The sequence below is a fragment of the Hyla sarda genome, chromosome 9 (genome assembly GCF_029499605.1).
Source record: "Hyla sarda isolate aHylSar1 chromosome 9, aHylSar1.hap1, whole genome shotgun sequence".
Classification (NCBI taxonomy): Eukaryota; Metazoa; Chordata; class Amphibia; order Anura; family Hylidae; genus Hyla; species Hyla sarda.
In genome coordinates this window covers 166,018,876-166,031,197 of record NC_079197.1, presented here as the reverse complement: position 1 = coordinate 166,031,197, position 12,322 = coordinate 166,018,876, and the positions used below count along the sequence as shown (strand labels likewise).

The following is a 12,322-nucleotide window of genomic DNA, read 5'->3' as shown; positions in this document are numbered from 1 at the left end:
TCTCTAGCCCCCCATCCCACCCATCCGGCCTGGGAAGGAGAAAAAAACAAAAAATAAAACAGGAAAACCCCTAAACAGACCAACAAGATCAAATACTGGTATATTTTATCAATCCTTTCTTGGACACCTTTGACACCCTTCTATCACCCCACCTAGCTCGTTCTCGGAGATAGCTCGATTCAAGAAGTCTAGTTGGTCTCTTGGGATAGCTGGGACCCTCAAGTTACAATATTAATTGGTTCCAGGACGACCATTGTATGTTGAAACCATTGTATGTTGAAACCATTGTATGTTGAGACCGTAACTCTATGGAAACCTGGTAATTGGTTCTGAAGCCTCCAAAATGTCAGCCAAAAATAGGAAAAAAAGTGAGGATTAAACAAAAACAAATAGATAACTAATACAGATAAAGCAAATCCTTATATATAAAAGTAATAAAGATCTGCTGGGAGCTGTAATCACTGTCTATGTAGACGTAAAATGGAGCCGCCCTTACTTGGTGTCCAAAGGAGCAGCCAACTGTGACATAGGTTAAGAGTAGTACAGAACATGTAATACCTCCCTGTACTGTAGAGGCCTGTCTACCAGACACCAGTCAGTGCACGCACTTCAGTAATACAGGTGTTGTACCAGTGAATGCCCATAATGATTGGTCAGATCTTCCGGCCATTGACACATTTCTCAGATTTGGACTGTCTGTACATTGTATGTTGAGTCTGGTTTCAAGTTACAATGGTCCAGAAAGGACCATTGTATGTTGAAACCATTGTATGTTGAGGCCACTGTAAGTTGAGAGATCACTGTATATCATTCCTTTCTCTTTGTGCCTTAATTATAATGGCTACTGATAGCTTCCCTGGACGCCCCCCCCCCCCCCCCCCCCCTCTACAAATTTTTTTTTTTGTCCTGCAAAAAACAGCCTCTGTTAGGACTCATCTACCATATAACCTGAAAGGTTGTATCAGGGCATGCTGTGAGTTGTAGTTAGTGAAAGACTGCAGTATAGTTCTCCTTTATTATTGTTTTATTTTCCTTTCTTTCTTATCTCCTTCTTCTCGTTCTCAGCCTTCTCAAGGTCGTGTTCCTAATAAGATACATTTCCTGTAACTAAAGTTGCTTGCTAAAGAATTTCCCTATCTGCTAATTGGCGCTATGTACCCTGGGAAAAAAGTACATAAAATCAAAACAATTATACGCCTTTTACTCGTGTCCACATTTTTATTGGTCAATGTAAATACACCCTTTGCTTTTTTATACTGATGCTCAATGCAATAAAGAAGAGTCTGTTTCCCCCATATCTTTTTGCCTGTAATTTTTTCCTATGAGAGAGACACTCTCCTGGCGCCAGAGAAGGTGACACAAACCAAGGTGGAACTAAGGCACTATATGCCAGGGGTATATAGTGAGGAGTAGCAGATCCTTTCAGCTGGGGGCTCGTCCGGGATCGAGAAGGTCAACCCAAAAGTCCGGTAAGATCGACTCTATGGTCTGTTTTACTAGGACCAAGGGTTCTGTCCAAAATCTCGTTCCTGTAAATGTACAGTGACCCCCCCGACCTACGATGGCCCCGACATACGATCATTTCAACATACGATGGACTCTCAGAGGACATTGCATGTTGAAGGCAGCATCAACATACGATGCTTTTGTATGTCGGGGCCATCGCATAAACGGCTATCCGGCAGCGCAGACTGCTTCAGCTGCCACCGGATAGCCGTTTACGGTGCCCCGTGTGGTCCGCTGACGATCACTTACCTGTCCTCGGGGCTCCGGCGCGTCCTCTTCGGGATCCCCTGCATCGTCGGTGCTCTCCATCGTCGTCATCACGTCGCTGCGCACGCCGTCCCGTCATCCAATAGGAGCGGCGTGCGTAGCGACGTGATGGCGGAGACGGAGAGCGAGGATGCCGGGGAAGCAGAGGCCTTGCTGGAGCGTCGGGGACACCCCGGGGACGCGGCGACAGTGATGGACGGCGACATCCAGGGCAGCGGTGACGAGCCGGAGCGGAGGGGACTGGTGAGTACAACTTCCTCTAACAGTGGTCTTCAACCTGCGGACCTCCAGATGTTGCAAAACTACAACTCCCAACATGCCCGAACAGCCGTTGGCTGTCCGGGCATGCTGGGTGTTGTAGTTTTGCAACATCTGGAGGTCCGCAGGTTGAAGACCACTGTCCTATACTTTACATTGCACGGATCCCTCAACATACGATGGTTTCAACAAACGATGGTCCGTTTGGAACGGATTACCATCGTATGTTGAGGGACCACTGTATAGTGCATCAGGGATGCACAATGACCTGTGTGTCACGCCCCCTCCCATAGACTTGCATTGAGGGGCGGGGTGTGACCTCACACGGGGGCGGAGTCATGACGTCACGATCTTCTGTCCCGGTGGTCGAGATGGACTCAGCCTGGGGACCTCCAGCGGTTCCGGAAGTCGCTGAAGGTGGGTACTGCATGGTAGATCCAGGGGGTCCCCAGCAGCGGGACCCCCGGCTATCTGACATATTATCCCCTGTCCTATGGATAGGGGATAAGATGTCTAGGGGCGGAGTACCCCTTTAAATATCTGTGAGTTTGTTTTGTCATATTGACCTCTCGGTAACAATCTGGCCTCTATTAGGAAATCACACGCCACTTCCGGGTATATACACTTCTGCAACCATTTTTAATTGCTTCAATGCATGTAAAATACTGTCAGTAATAAAAATTACACAACTTCTGCTACTTCTGTTATCTGGATTAGAGATGAGCGAACTTACAGTAAATTCGATTCGTCACGAACTTCTCGGCTCGGCAGTTGCGTAAATTAGTTCAGCCTTCAGGTGCTCTGGTGGGCTGGAAAAGGTGGATACATTCCTAGGAAAGAGTCTCCTAGGACTGTATCCACTGTTTCCAGCCCACGGGAGCACCGGAAAGCTGAACTCATTTATGCAGGAAAAGTCATCAACTGCTGAGCCGAGAAGTTCATGACGAATAGAATTTACTGTAAATTCGCTCATCTCTAATCTGGATTATAAAATCTGCTACCGTTTTGTGTATACAGCGCCTTTGCAGACTTACTTATCTCCATGGTTACAGACTACAAACAAGCCTTGTGTAGTCTGGTCCGGCTGTCAAACTCTCTCCTATCCACCCTCTTACTTTTTGCAAAACTATATGCAGTGGGTTATAGCAAGAAGATGGGGGATCAGACTACATGGGGACAGATTGTTGTCTGTAACCATAGTAACAAGATAGGTAGCAACCCAAGTGGGAGCAGTACTGGCAGAAATTTTCTTTTGCTAGATTTTGAAAAGGTCTTCAGGCCCTTTCTCATTCGAGGTGTAAGGGCACGTTCCCACTTGGCGTATACGCAGCGTATTTCACTCTGCGCAAAATCTGCAGCAGCAGCAGCGGCGGGAAATACGTTGCGTATCCCTCGCTCACCATACACACGAGGCTTTCCAGCGGCAGCCCTATGGCACACGGCCCCGCCTCCAAAACTCGCTGCACACATAGGGCTGCCGCTGGAAAGCCTTGTGTGTATGGTGAGCGAGGGATACGCAGTGTATTTCCCATTGCTAAAGAACATTTTGCGCAGTGTGAAATAAGCTGCGTATAAGCCAAGTGAAAACGTTTTGCATAATTACCATGTATTTTAAAAACTTTTTGGGAGAGGGTAACGATAACGTCTCTCTTTTTTTTCACAGGACACAGGAATGTCCTAACAAGTATGGCAAGAATGTCCTTAGGAGCACCTTAAAGGGGTAGTCCAGTGGTGAAAAACTTATCCCCTATCCTAAGGATAGGGGATAAGTTTGAGATCGCGGGGGGTCTGACCGCTGGGGCCCCCTGCGATCCCTCTGTACGGGGCCCCGGCTCTCCGGCCAGACAGTGGGTGTCGACCTCCGCACGAAGCGGCGGCTGACACGCCCCCTCAATACATCTCTATGGCAGAGCCGGAGATTGCCGAAGGCAGCGCTTCGGCTCTGCCATAGAGTTGTATTGAGGGGGCGTGTCGGCCGCCGCTTCGTGCGGAGATCGACACGCCCCCTTCCCAGTGGTCGGACCCCCTGCGATCTGCAACTTATCCCCTATCCTTAGGATAGGGGATAAGTTGTTCACCACTGGGTCACCACTGGACTACTCCTTTAAGACATGTCACTAAAGGTAACTGAGGGAAGTCTCTGATCTCTGAGGCTCCGCAGATTTCTAGGCTGGAGGGGACTTCATCTTCTTTATCCAGCAGCTAGTTGGGGGTCCCGTTATAAATTATTTGAGTGACAACAACACTGTTGGTTTCTTCTTAAACAGAGCCACACATGTCCACAGGTTACGCGGGGTACTGCCACGCAGCTCTATTTAGTTCATTAGAGCTGCTGTGCAATACCAGACGCAACCCATGTACAGGTTTGGCGCTGTTCTTCTTTACGAAAGAAGCCGTGTTTTTCCAATTGTAGAAAAACATGGCTTAAAAGGGGTACGCCACTGGTCAGCGTGGAACTAAATCTTCCGAACACTGTTTTTCTGCTGCGGGGTCGGTCACGCCCCAAGTGACGTCACGACCACGCCCCCTCAATGCAAGTCTATAGGAGGGGGCGTGACAGTCGTCACGCCCCCTCCCATAGACTTGCATTGAAGGGCGTGGCCATGATGTCACAGGGCGTGGCCGACCCCTGCAATGGAAAAACAGTGTTCGGAACATTTAGTTCCACTCCGGCCAGTGGAGAACCCCTTTAAAGCCCTTCAGCTTTTAACATCTCAGAACTGGTTACAGGTAAGAGGTCCCTAGAACCCCCTGTGAATTGCAGGATTGAAGGACCACTGCTCCCTCTGCCTTTGTTCTTTCTTTGCCCTCAGTTCCATAACAATTCAAAAGTCGGAGATGGTCTGGCTGCCCGACAATCCCAATGAATAAAACTGGTTGCTAGGCAGGATGTCTCTAGCAACCAGGTGACAGGCTGGCCCAGAAGAGATATGGCGGCCTGGATGCTGTCAAGCTAAAACATTCTTCACATGTTTTATATAGTAAATTTAGATGAGGAACCTGGATAACGGTGGCCATAAAAATGTTGACAGACCTTCTTCTCGGACCAAATGTTCACCAATCGTCTGAATCATCGGTGGTACCAGAAGACTCCGGGTCCTCTTGGGGTCTGTTCTTTGCATGTTGCCTGGAATGTGACTTCAGAGAATGTTTTCTAGTGAATGTTCTGTTACACTTCTCACATTTATAAGGTTTCTCGCCCGTGTGTATCCTCAGGTGCCGCACCAGGTGGGTCCTTCGGCCGAACGCTTTGGGGCACTCGGTGCACTTGTGCGGCCTATCCCCGGTGTGCATTTGTTGATGCCTCTTGAAACTGGACAAGTAAGAGAAACTTTGAGTGCAGAGGGGGCACACATACGGCTTTACCCCCGTGTGGCTTCTCGTGTGGGATGCCAGGTGGGACTGGTTTGCGAAGGTCTTGTCGCACTCCGAACACTTATAGGGCTTCTCTCCTGTGTGGACTCTCTGGTGGATCTTCAGCTCGCTCAGATCACGGAACCTTTTATAACATTCCCCACACGTGTAGAGATACTCTCCGGAGTGGGTTCTCTTGTGCCTATTGAGATGGCCGATGTTTTTGAAAGCCTTTCCACACAAGTAGCAGACGTAGCGGATCTCTCCATTGACATTCTCAACAAACACGGAAGGATCATCCACCTCGTCCAAGACCTCTTCGCTGCTATCATTCCCTGCATCCATGTAATCTGTCACGTCCACCAGTTGTTCGCAACGCTCCGCCGTTTTACTGTTCGCATTCTGGGGGTCTTCTGCCAACTTAAGATCCTTTGTCAACTCCATATTATTTCTGCACAGACAGACTTCTCCTGTAGACGGGATCTCACTATCGTCCTGGGGGTCTAGAGTCTCGCACGGCTGATGTTTACGGTTGTTTTTATTGGTGGTCGGACTGGTGGTCTCTTGGCTTTTGGAGTCTACAAACGTCTTCCATCCTGGCCATACAGTCCATTTAATGTCTGGAGACAGGAGGAGGGGGTCTTGGCTATGCCCACTGCTGCCCAGGGTGGTCACTTACTTGTTGGCGTTCACACCTAGAGAACAGAGTAAAAATCAGGAAGAGAAGGTCTTGTCTGCAACTCGAGAAAACATGTCTGATTCTGGAGATAGCACAAGCCCACATGTGTACGTGACAGGATATAGGAGGCGGGGGAGGTACATCCGCACACTTGTCTCTGGTGTGACCTAGTATTCTTAGCCCAGTGTTATCCAACCAGTGTGCCCCCAGCTGTTGCAAAACTACGACTCCCAGCATGCCCGGACAGCCTTCGGCTGTCCGGGCATGCTCGGAGTTGTAGTTTTGCAACAGCTGGATGCACACTGGTTGGGAAGCAGCCCACACTGGTTGGGAAGCAGCCCACTGGGTTCACACCACGTTTTTGCATTAAACAAAATGTGGAAAATTGCCAGCTCACCACCTCGTGATCGGGCACTTCCAACGTAGAACAGAAAAGCGATGATCCAGCACTTGAAATTACGAAAAAGCTTTATAGAAGATCACTGGACACAGGTAAAACCGACCATACCAACAGACGCGTTTCGAGCGCATGCGCTCTTCACCGAAGAAGAGCGCATGCGCTCGAAACGCGTCTGATGGTATGGTCAGTTTTGCCTGTGTCCAGTGATCTTCAATAAAGCTTTTTCGTAATTTCAAGTGCTGGATCATCGCTTTTCTCTTCCATGTTTTTGCAATACAGTTCCCGTATCGTTTTTTTGATTAAAAAAATAAAAAAAAAAAGATTCCTCATAACCTGACTAAGGCTGCATTCACATCTCGTTTTTGCAATACGGTTCCCGTATCCGGGAAAAACCGTATGGAACCGTATTGCAAACCGTATGTATAGACAGGTCATTGAAAACCGTATGCCAAAACGTAGAATCCGGTTGTGTACATTTTGAATCATTTACGGTTTTATCCGTTTTTTTTCCCCGTACACAAAACCATAGTCTACTACTAGTTTTATGTCTGGGTGAAAAACCGGATACAACCCGTATACGATAAAAAAATAAAATAAAAATGGTGGTCAATGGGAACCATATGGGAGTACGGTTTCATCCAGTTTGCACAATACGGTTTTGCAGTTTGCACAATACGGTTTTGCAGTTTGCACATGCGCAGAAAAATAGAACAAGAAAAACTTTATTTAATTAGGGAAAAACATAAAACCGTATCCGTTTTTTCCCCCCAAAAAACGTATTAAACCGTATACGGTTTAAAACTGTACAGAGGTATATACGGTTCGGTCCGGTTTTGAGACATACGTTTTTTTCCCAAAAACCGTATACGGGAACCGTATTGCAAAAACGAGATGTGAATGCAGCCCAAGGCTGCATTCACGCCTCATTTTCACTTTAGGGGTACCGGATCCGGCTGGGGGAGGGGAAAACCGGGCGCTCCCGTACCCCCGCCGGACCAGCGCTGAAATCCATTTAATGAGCCGACCAGAGTCAAATGGTGACTCCGGTCGGCCCATTTTTGACCCGTATCCGGTTTCCTGACCGGACCTAAAACCGTAGTATACTACAGGTCCGGTCACAAAACCGGATAGGGGTCAAAAATGAGCCGACCGGAGTCACCATTTGACTCTGGTCGGCTCATTAAATGGATTTCAGCGATAGTCCGGCGGGGGTACGGGAGCGCCCGGTTTTCCCCTCCTCCAGCCGGATCCGGCACCCGTAAAGTGAAAACGTTGTGTGAAGGCTGCATTCACACCACGTTTTTGCTATACAGTTCCCGTATACGGTTTCAAGTTAAAAACTGCACGGAACCGTATAGAAAACCGTATGCATTGACTTAACATTGTAAACCGTATGTCAAAACGCATCATCCGGTTTTGCCCATTTTTTAACCAGTACCTACCACGTTTTTTGGCTGGGTGAAAAACCGTATTAAACCGTATACTTTTTTTAAATTTTTTTTTTTACATGGGAGTCAATGAGAACTGTACAGAACCGTATGTGCGTACGGTTCCATCCGGTTTGCAGCATACGGTTTTTGACTTTGCACAGTTTTTTTTCTTGGAATTTCAACCAAACAAGTGAAACTTTATTCATAATGAAATGAAAAGTTAAAAACGTATACTTTTTTTCCCTCAAAAAATGGATGCCACCGGACATTATCTTTCAAACCGTATACGGGTTTAAATTTGTACACACGTTTTTATACAGTTTAGTCAGGTTTTGAGGAATCAGTTTTACATCAAAAACCTGATACGGTAACTGTATAGCAAAAACGTGGTGTTAATACAGCCTAAACTGTATCAAAACGTGTGTACAAATTTTAACCTGTATACGGTTTGAAAACTGATTTCCGGTTGCATCCGATTTTTAAGAAAAAAAAAACGTATACGTTTTTAAGTTTTCTTTCCATTATGAATAAAGTTTCACTTGTTTGATTGAAATTCCAAGAAAAAAACTGTGCAAAGTCAAAAACCGTATGGTGAAAACCGGATGGAACCGTACGCACATACGGTTCTGTACGGTTGCCATTGACTCCCATGTTAAAAAACAAAAAACGTATATGTTTCAATACGTTTTTCACCTGGATCAAAAACCGTGGTAGGCTATAGTTTTTGGTACGGGAAAAAAACTGACAAAACTGTACAGGATGCAAAACGGACACAACCTGATGCATCTTTTGGCATACGGTTTACAATGGAGAGTCAATGCATACGGTTTTCAGTACGGTTCCGTACGGTTTTCAAATTGAAAACATATACAGGAACTGCATTGCAAAAACGTGGTGTGAACCCGGCCTGAGCCAGATTGATTTCCATTTTCTTATTATTTCATAGCAAACGCATAATATACTAAAAGAACTCACATATATAATCGGTGAATTATAGAATAAGCTAATTCAGTCATTACATGTTATATCTTATATAAAATAATGAGATTCAAATGAAGGATAATCAATCACTTTATCAATGTCCATTATAGTGTTGTGTGCAAACTTCTAAACCTGCACAAAGAACCTGTTGTAGCGCAAAACTTCCGGTAAAAACCTGCGGCTACCAGACGCGACATTGTATTAACAGAATATGTACTGATCAGTTATTATACTGTAGATATTAGGGATGTAAGAAAAAAATCGATTCTCGCGATAATCGCGATTTTTCATTTGCCGATGCAGAATCGATTCAAAATATTTTTGAATCGATTCTTTTAGGGATGTGAAATTTTTATCTGCGGACGCCCGTATCTTACCTGCCAACGAGCCCCCGGAGCTCCGGTACAGGTGTTCGGTCCCCGGGCTGTATTCTTCTTACTTCCTGTTAGTCCGGCACGTCACATGGAGCTTCAGCCTATCACCAGCCGCAGCGATGTCCCGCCTCCGCTGGTGATAGGCTGAAGCTCCATGTGACGTGCCGGACTAACAGGAAGTAAGAAGAATGCAGCCCGGGGACCGAACACCTGTACCGGAGCTCCGGGGGCTCGTTGGCAGGTAAGATAAAGTGCGTTTAATTTTATTTTGCAGCCCGGACGGGATAACATGAGAAAAGTGAGCACCGGAGTACTAGATCGCCGCTGTCAAAGCTGACAGCGGCATCTATTGGGATCTATGAATGCTCCCAGGTGGGCGATATATCGCGATATATCGTCACCTAGACGGTATCGCGATATATCGGGATATATCGAATCGCCACACTGGTATCGCGATTCGAATCGAATCGCCAAATTCTTGGCGATTCACACCCCTAGTAGATATAATGATTTATTACACTGCACACCAGAACTGATCAGTTATTATACTGTAGATATAGGCCCTCATTTACTTAGAAAATCGGGTTGTAGGTCTATCTTGCTTTCTTACCCGACTGCTTTTTCCCCTGGTATTTATTATTATGTCGCATCTTGTTTGTCGCACGTGGGTTTTGTTGGTTTTGGTTTCCAACTCCTCTGAGTTGTCGGGAAAAAATCCACAACAATTCAACAAATTCGGGTTGGAAACCTTTATAAATACGTTGGAAAGATCAGAAATGTCGGGTTACGCCCCTTTTTCAGGTTTGAGAGAATCCACATCGGGTCCGTCGGGAAAAAATGACGCATTGTGTCGCAGACTGGCGCACGATGTCTGCGACATGGCACAGACAAAGATGCACCAAAAAAAACCAACAAAAGAAGTCGGGTTTAGAATAGTAAATGAGGGCCATAATGATTTATTACACGGCAGACCAGAACTGATCAGTTATTACACTACAGACATGATCGGTAATTACACTATAGATATGATCAGTTATTACACTATAGATATGATCAGTTATTACACTATAGATATGATCAGTTATTACACTACAGACATGATCAGTTATTACACTACAGACATGATCAGTTATTACACTACAGACCTGATCGGTTATTACACTACAGACATGATCAGTTATTACACTACAGATATGATCAGTTATTACACCACAGATATGATCAATTACACTACAGACATGATCAGTTATTACACTACAGACATGATCAGTTATTACACTACAGACATGATCAGTTATTACACTACAGACATGATCAGTTATTACACTACAGATATGATCAGTTATTACATTACAGATATGATCAGTTATTACACTACAGACATGATCAGTTATTACACTATAGATATGATCAGTTATTACACTACAGACATGATCAGTTATTACACTACAGACATGATCAGTTATTACACTACAGACATGATCAGTTATTACACTACAGACATGATCAGTTATTACATTACAGATATGATCAGTTGTTAAACTACAGACATGATCAGTTATTACACTACAGACATGATCAGTTATTACACTACAGACATGATCAGTTATTACACTACAGACATGATCAGTTATTACACTACAGATATGATCAGTTATTACACTACAGACATGATCAGTTATTACACTATAGATATGATCAGTTATTACACTATAGACATGATCGGTTATTACACTATAGATATGATCGGTTATTACACTATAGACATGATCGGTTATTACACTATAGATATGATCAGTTATTACACTACAGATATGATCGGTTATTACACTACAGACATGATCAGTTATTACACTACAGATATGATCAGTTATTACATTACAGATATGATCAGTTATTACACTACAGACATGATCGGTTATTACACTACAGACATGATCAGTTATTACACTACAGATATGATCGGTTATTACACTACAGACATGATCAGTTATTACACTACAGACATGATCAGTTATTACACTACAGATATGATCAGTTATTACACTACAGATATGATCAGTTATTACACTACAGACATGATCAGTTATTACACTACAGACATGATCAGTTATTACACTACAGATATGATCAGTTATTACACTACAGATATGATCAGTTATTACACTACAGACATGATCAGTTATTACACTACAGACATGATCAGTTATTACACTACAGATATGATCAGTTATTACACTACAGATATGATCAGTTATTACACTACAGACATGATCAGTTATTACACTACAGACATGATCAGTTATTACACTACAGTTGCAGGGAACACAGGGTTAACAATTCTATATTATTTGTACTTTACTTGTCTGCACAGGAACCTGTACAAACCGCTTTATGTTTCAGGATGTAGGTAACCACAAAGACAACTGCAATACATCCCTTTTTTTGGTTTCAACACCCTGTATTGTACAACAGACTTTTCATGGTAACGTGTAACAATTCAAATGTCTGTGAAGAAGCTAGAAATCCCCTGATTGGCTGTGAGACAGGGCGCAGCCTTTCTTTCCCGCTGATATACACTTATGCCTTACAGACAATAAACAGAGTGTTCTTACGGTAACCTGTGCGCTTGTATTACTTCTTCACCGACAAGACACTCTCCTGGCGCCAGTACAAGACTTAAAGGGGTACTCCGGTGAAAACCTTTTTTTCCTTTAAATCAACTGGTGGCAGAAAGTTAAACATATTTGTAAATTACTTCTATTAAAAAATCTTAGTCCTTCCAGTTCTTATTAGCTGCTGAATGCTACAGAGGAAATTCCTTTCTTTTTGGAACACTGATGACATCACGAGCACAGTGCTCTCTGCTGACATCTCTGTCCATTTTAGCGACCATGCATAGCAGATGTATGCTAAGGGCAGCATGGGGGCTCAGTGGTTAGCACTGCTGCCTTGCAGTGCTGGGGACTTGGGTTCAAATCCCTGTAAGGACAACAATAAATAAATAAATAAAGCATTATTATCATTATTATAATGTCAGCAGAGAGAACTGTGGTCGTGATGTCATCAGAGA

General features: G+C 44.5%; 2 protein-coding genes across 6 annotated transcripts in view; one reads left to right on the top strand and one right to left on the bottom strand.

Annotated features, from left to right (window-relative positions):
- The window catches only part of VARS2 (valyl-tRNA synthetase 2, mitochondrial), a 102,854-nt gene that overhangs the window by 37,213 nt on the left and 53,319 nt on the right, over window positions 1–12,322 (top strand). The window contains exon 1 of one of the 2 annotated variants that reach the window (XM_056539195.1): window positions 1,059–1,469. The exons of the other annotated variant lie outside the window; for it this stretch is intronic. The gene's annotated coding sequence lies outside the window, so the exon portion shown is untranslated. Of the gene's footprint in view, window positions 1–1,058; window positions 1,470–12,322 lie in introns of those variants that run through there. 2 annotated transcript variants of the gene reach the window in all.
- The window catches only part of LOC130290948 (putative zinc finger protein 702), a 44,719-nt gene that overhangs the window by 26,925 nt on the left and 5,472 nt on the right, over window positions 1–12,322 (bottom strand). For 2 of the 4 annotated variants that reach the window (XM_056539210.1, XM_056539211.1), the window contains exon 2: window positions 4,640–6,080. The exons of the other annotated variants lie outside the window; for them this stretch is intronic. In XM_056539210.1, the coding sequence (XP_056395185.1) occupies window positions 5,086–5,829 (744 nt within the window). In that variant the 5' untranslated portion in view covers window positions 5,830–6,080 and the 3' untranslated portion in view covers window positions 4,640–5,085. Of the gene's footprint in view, window positions 1–4,639; window positions 6,081–12,322 lie in introns of those variants that run through there. 4 annotated transcript variants of the gene reach the window in all.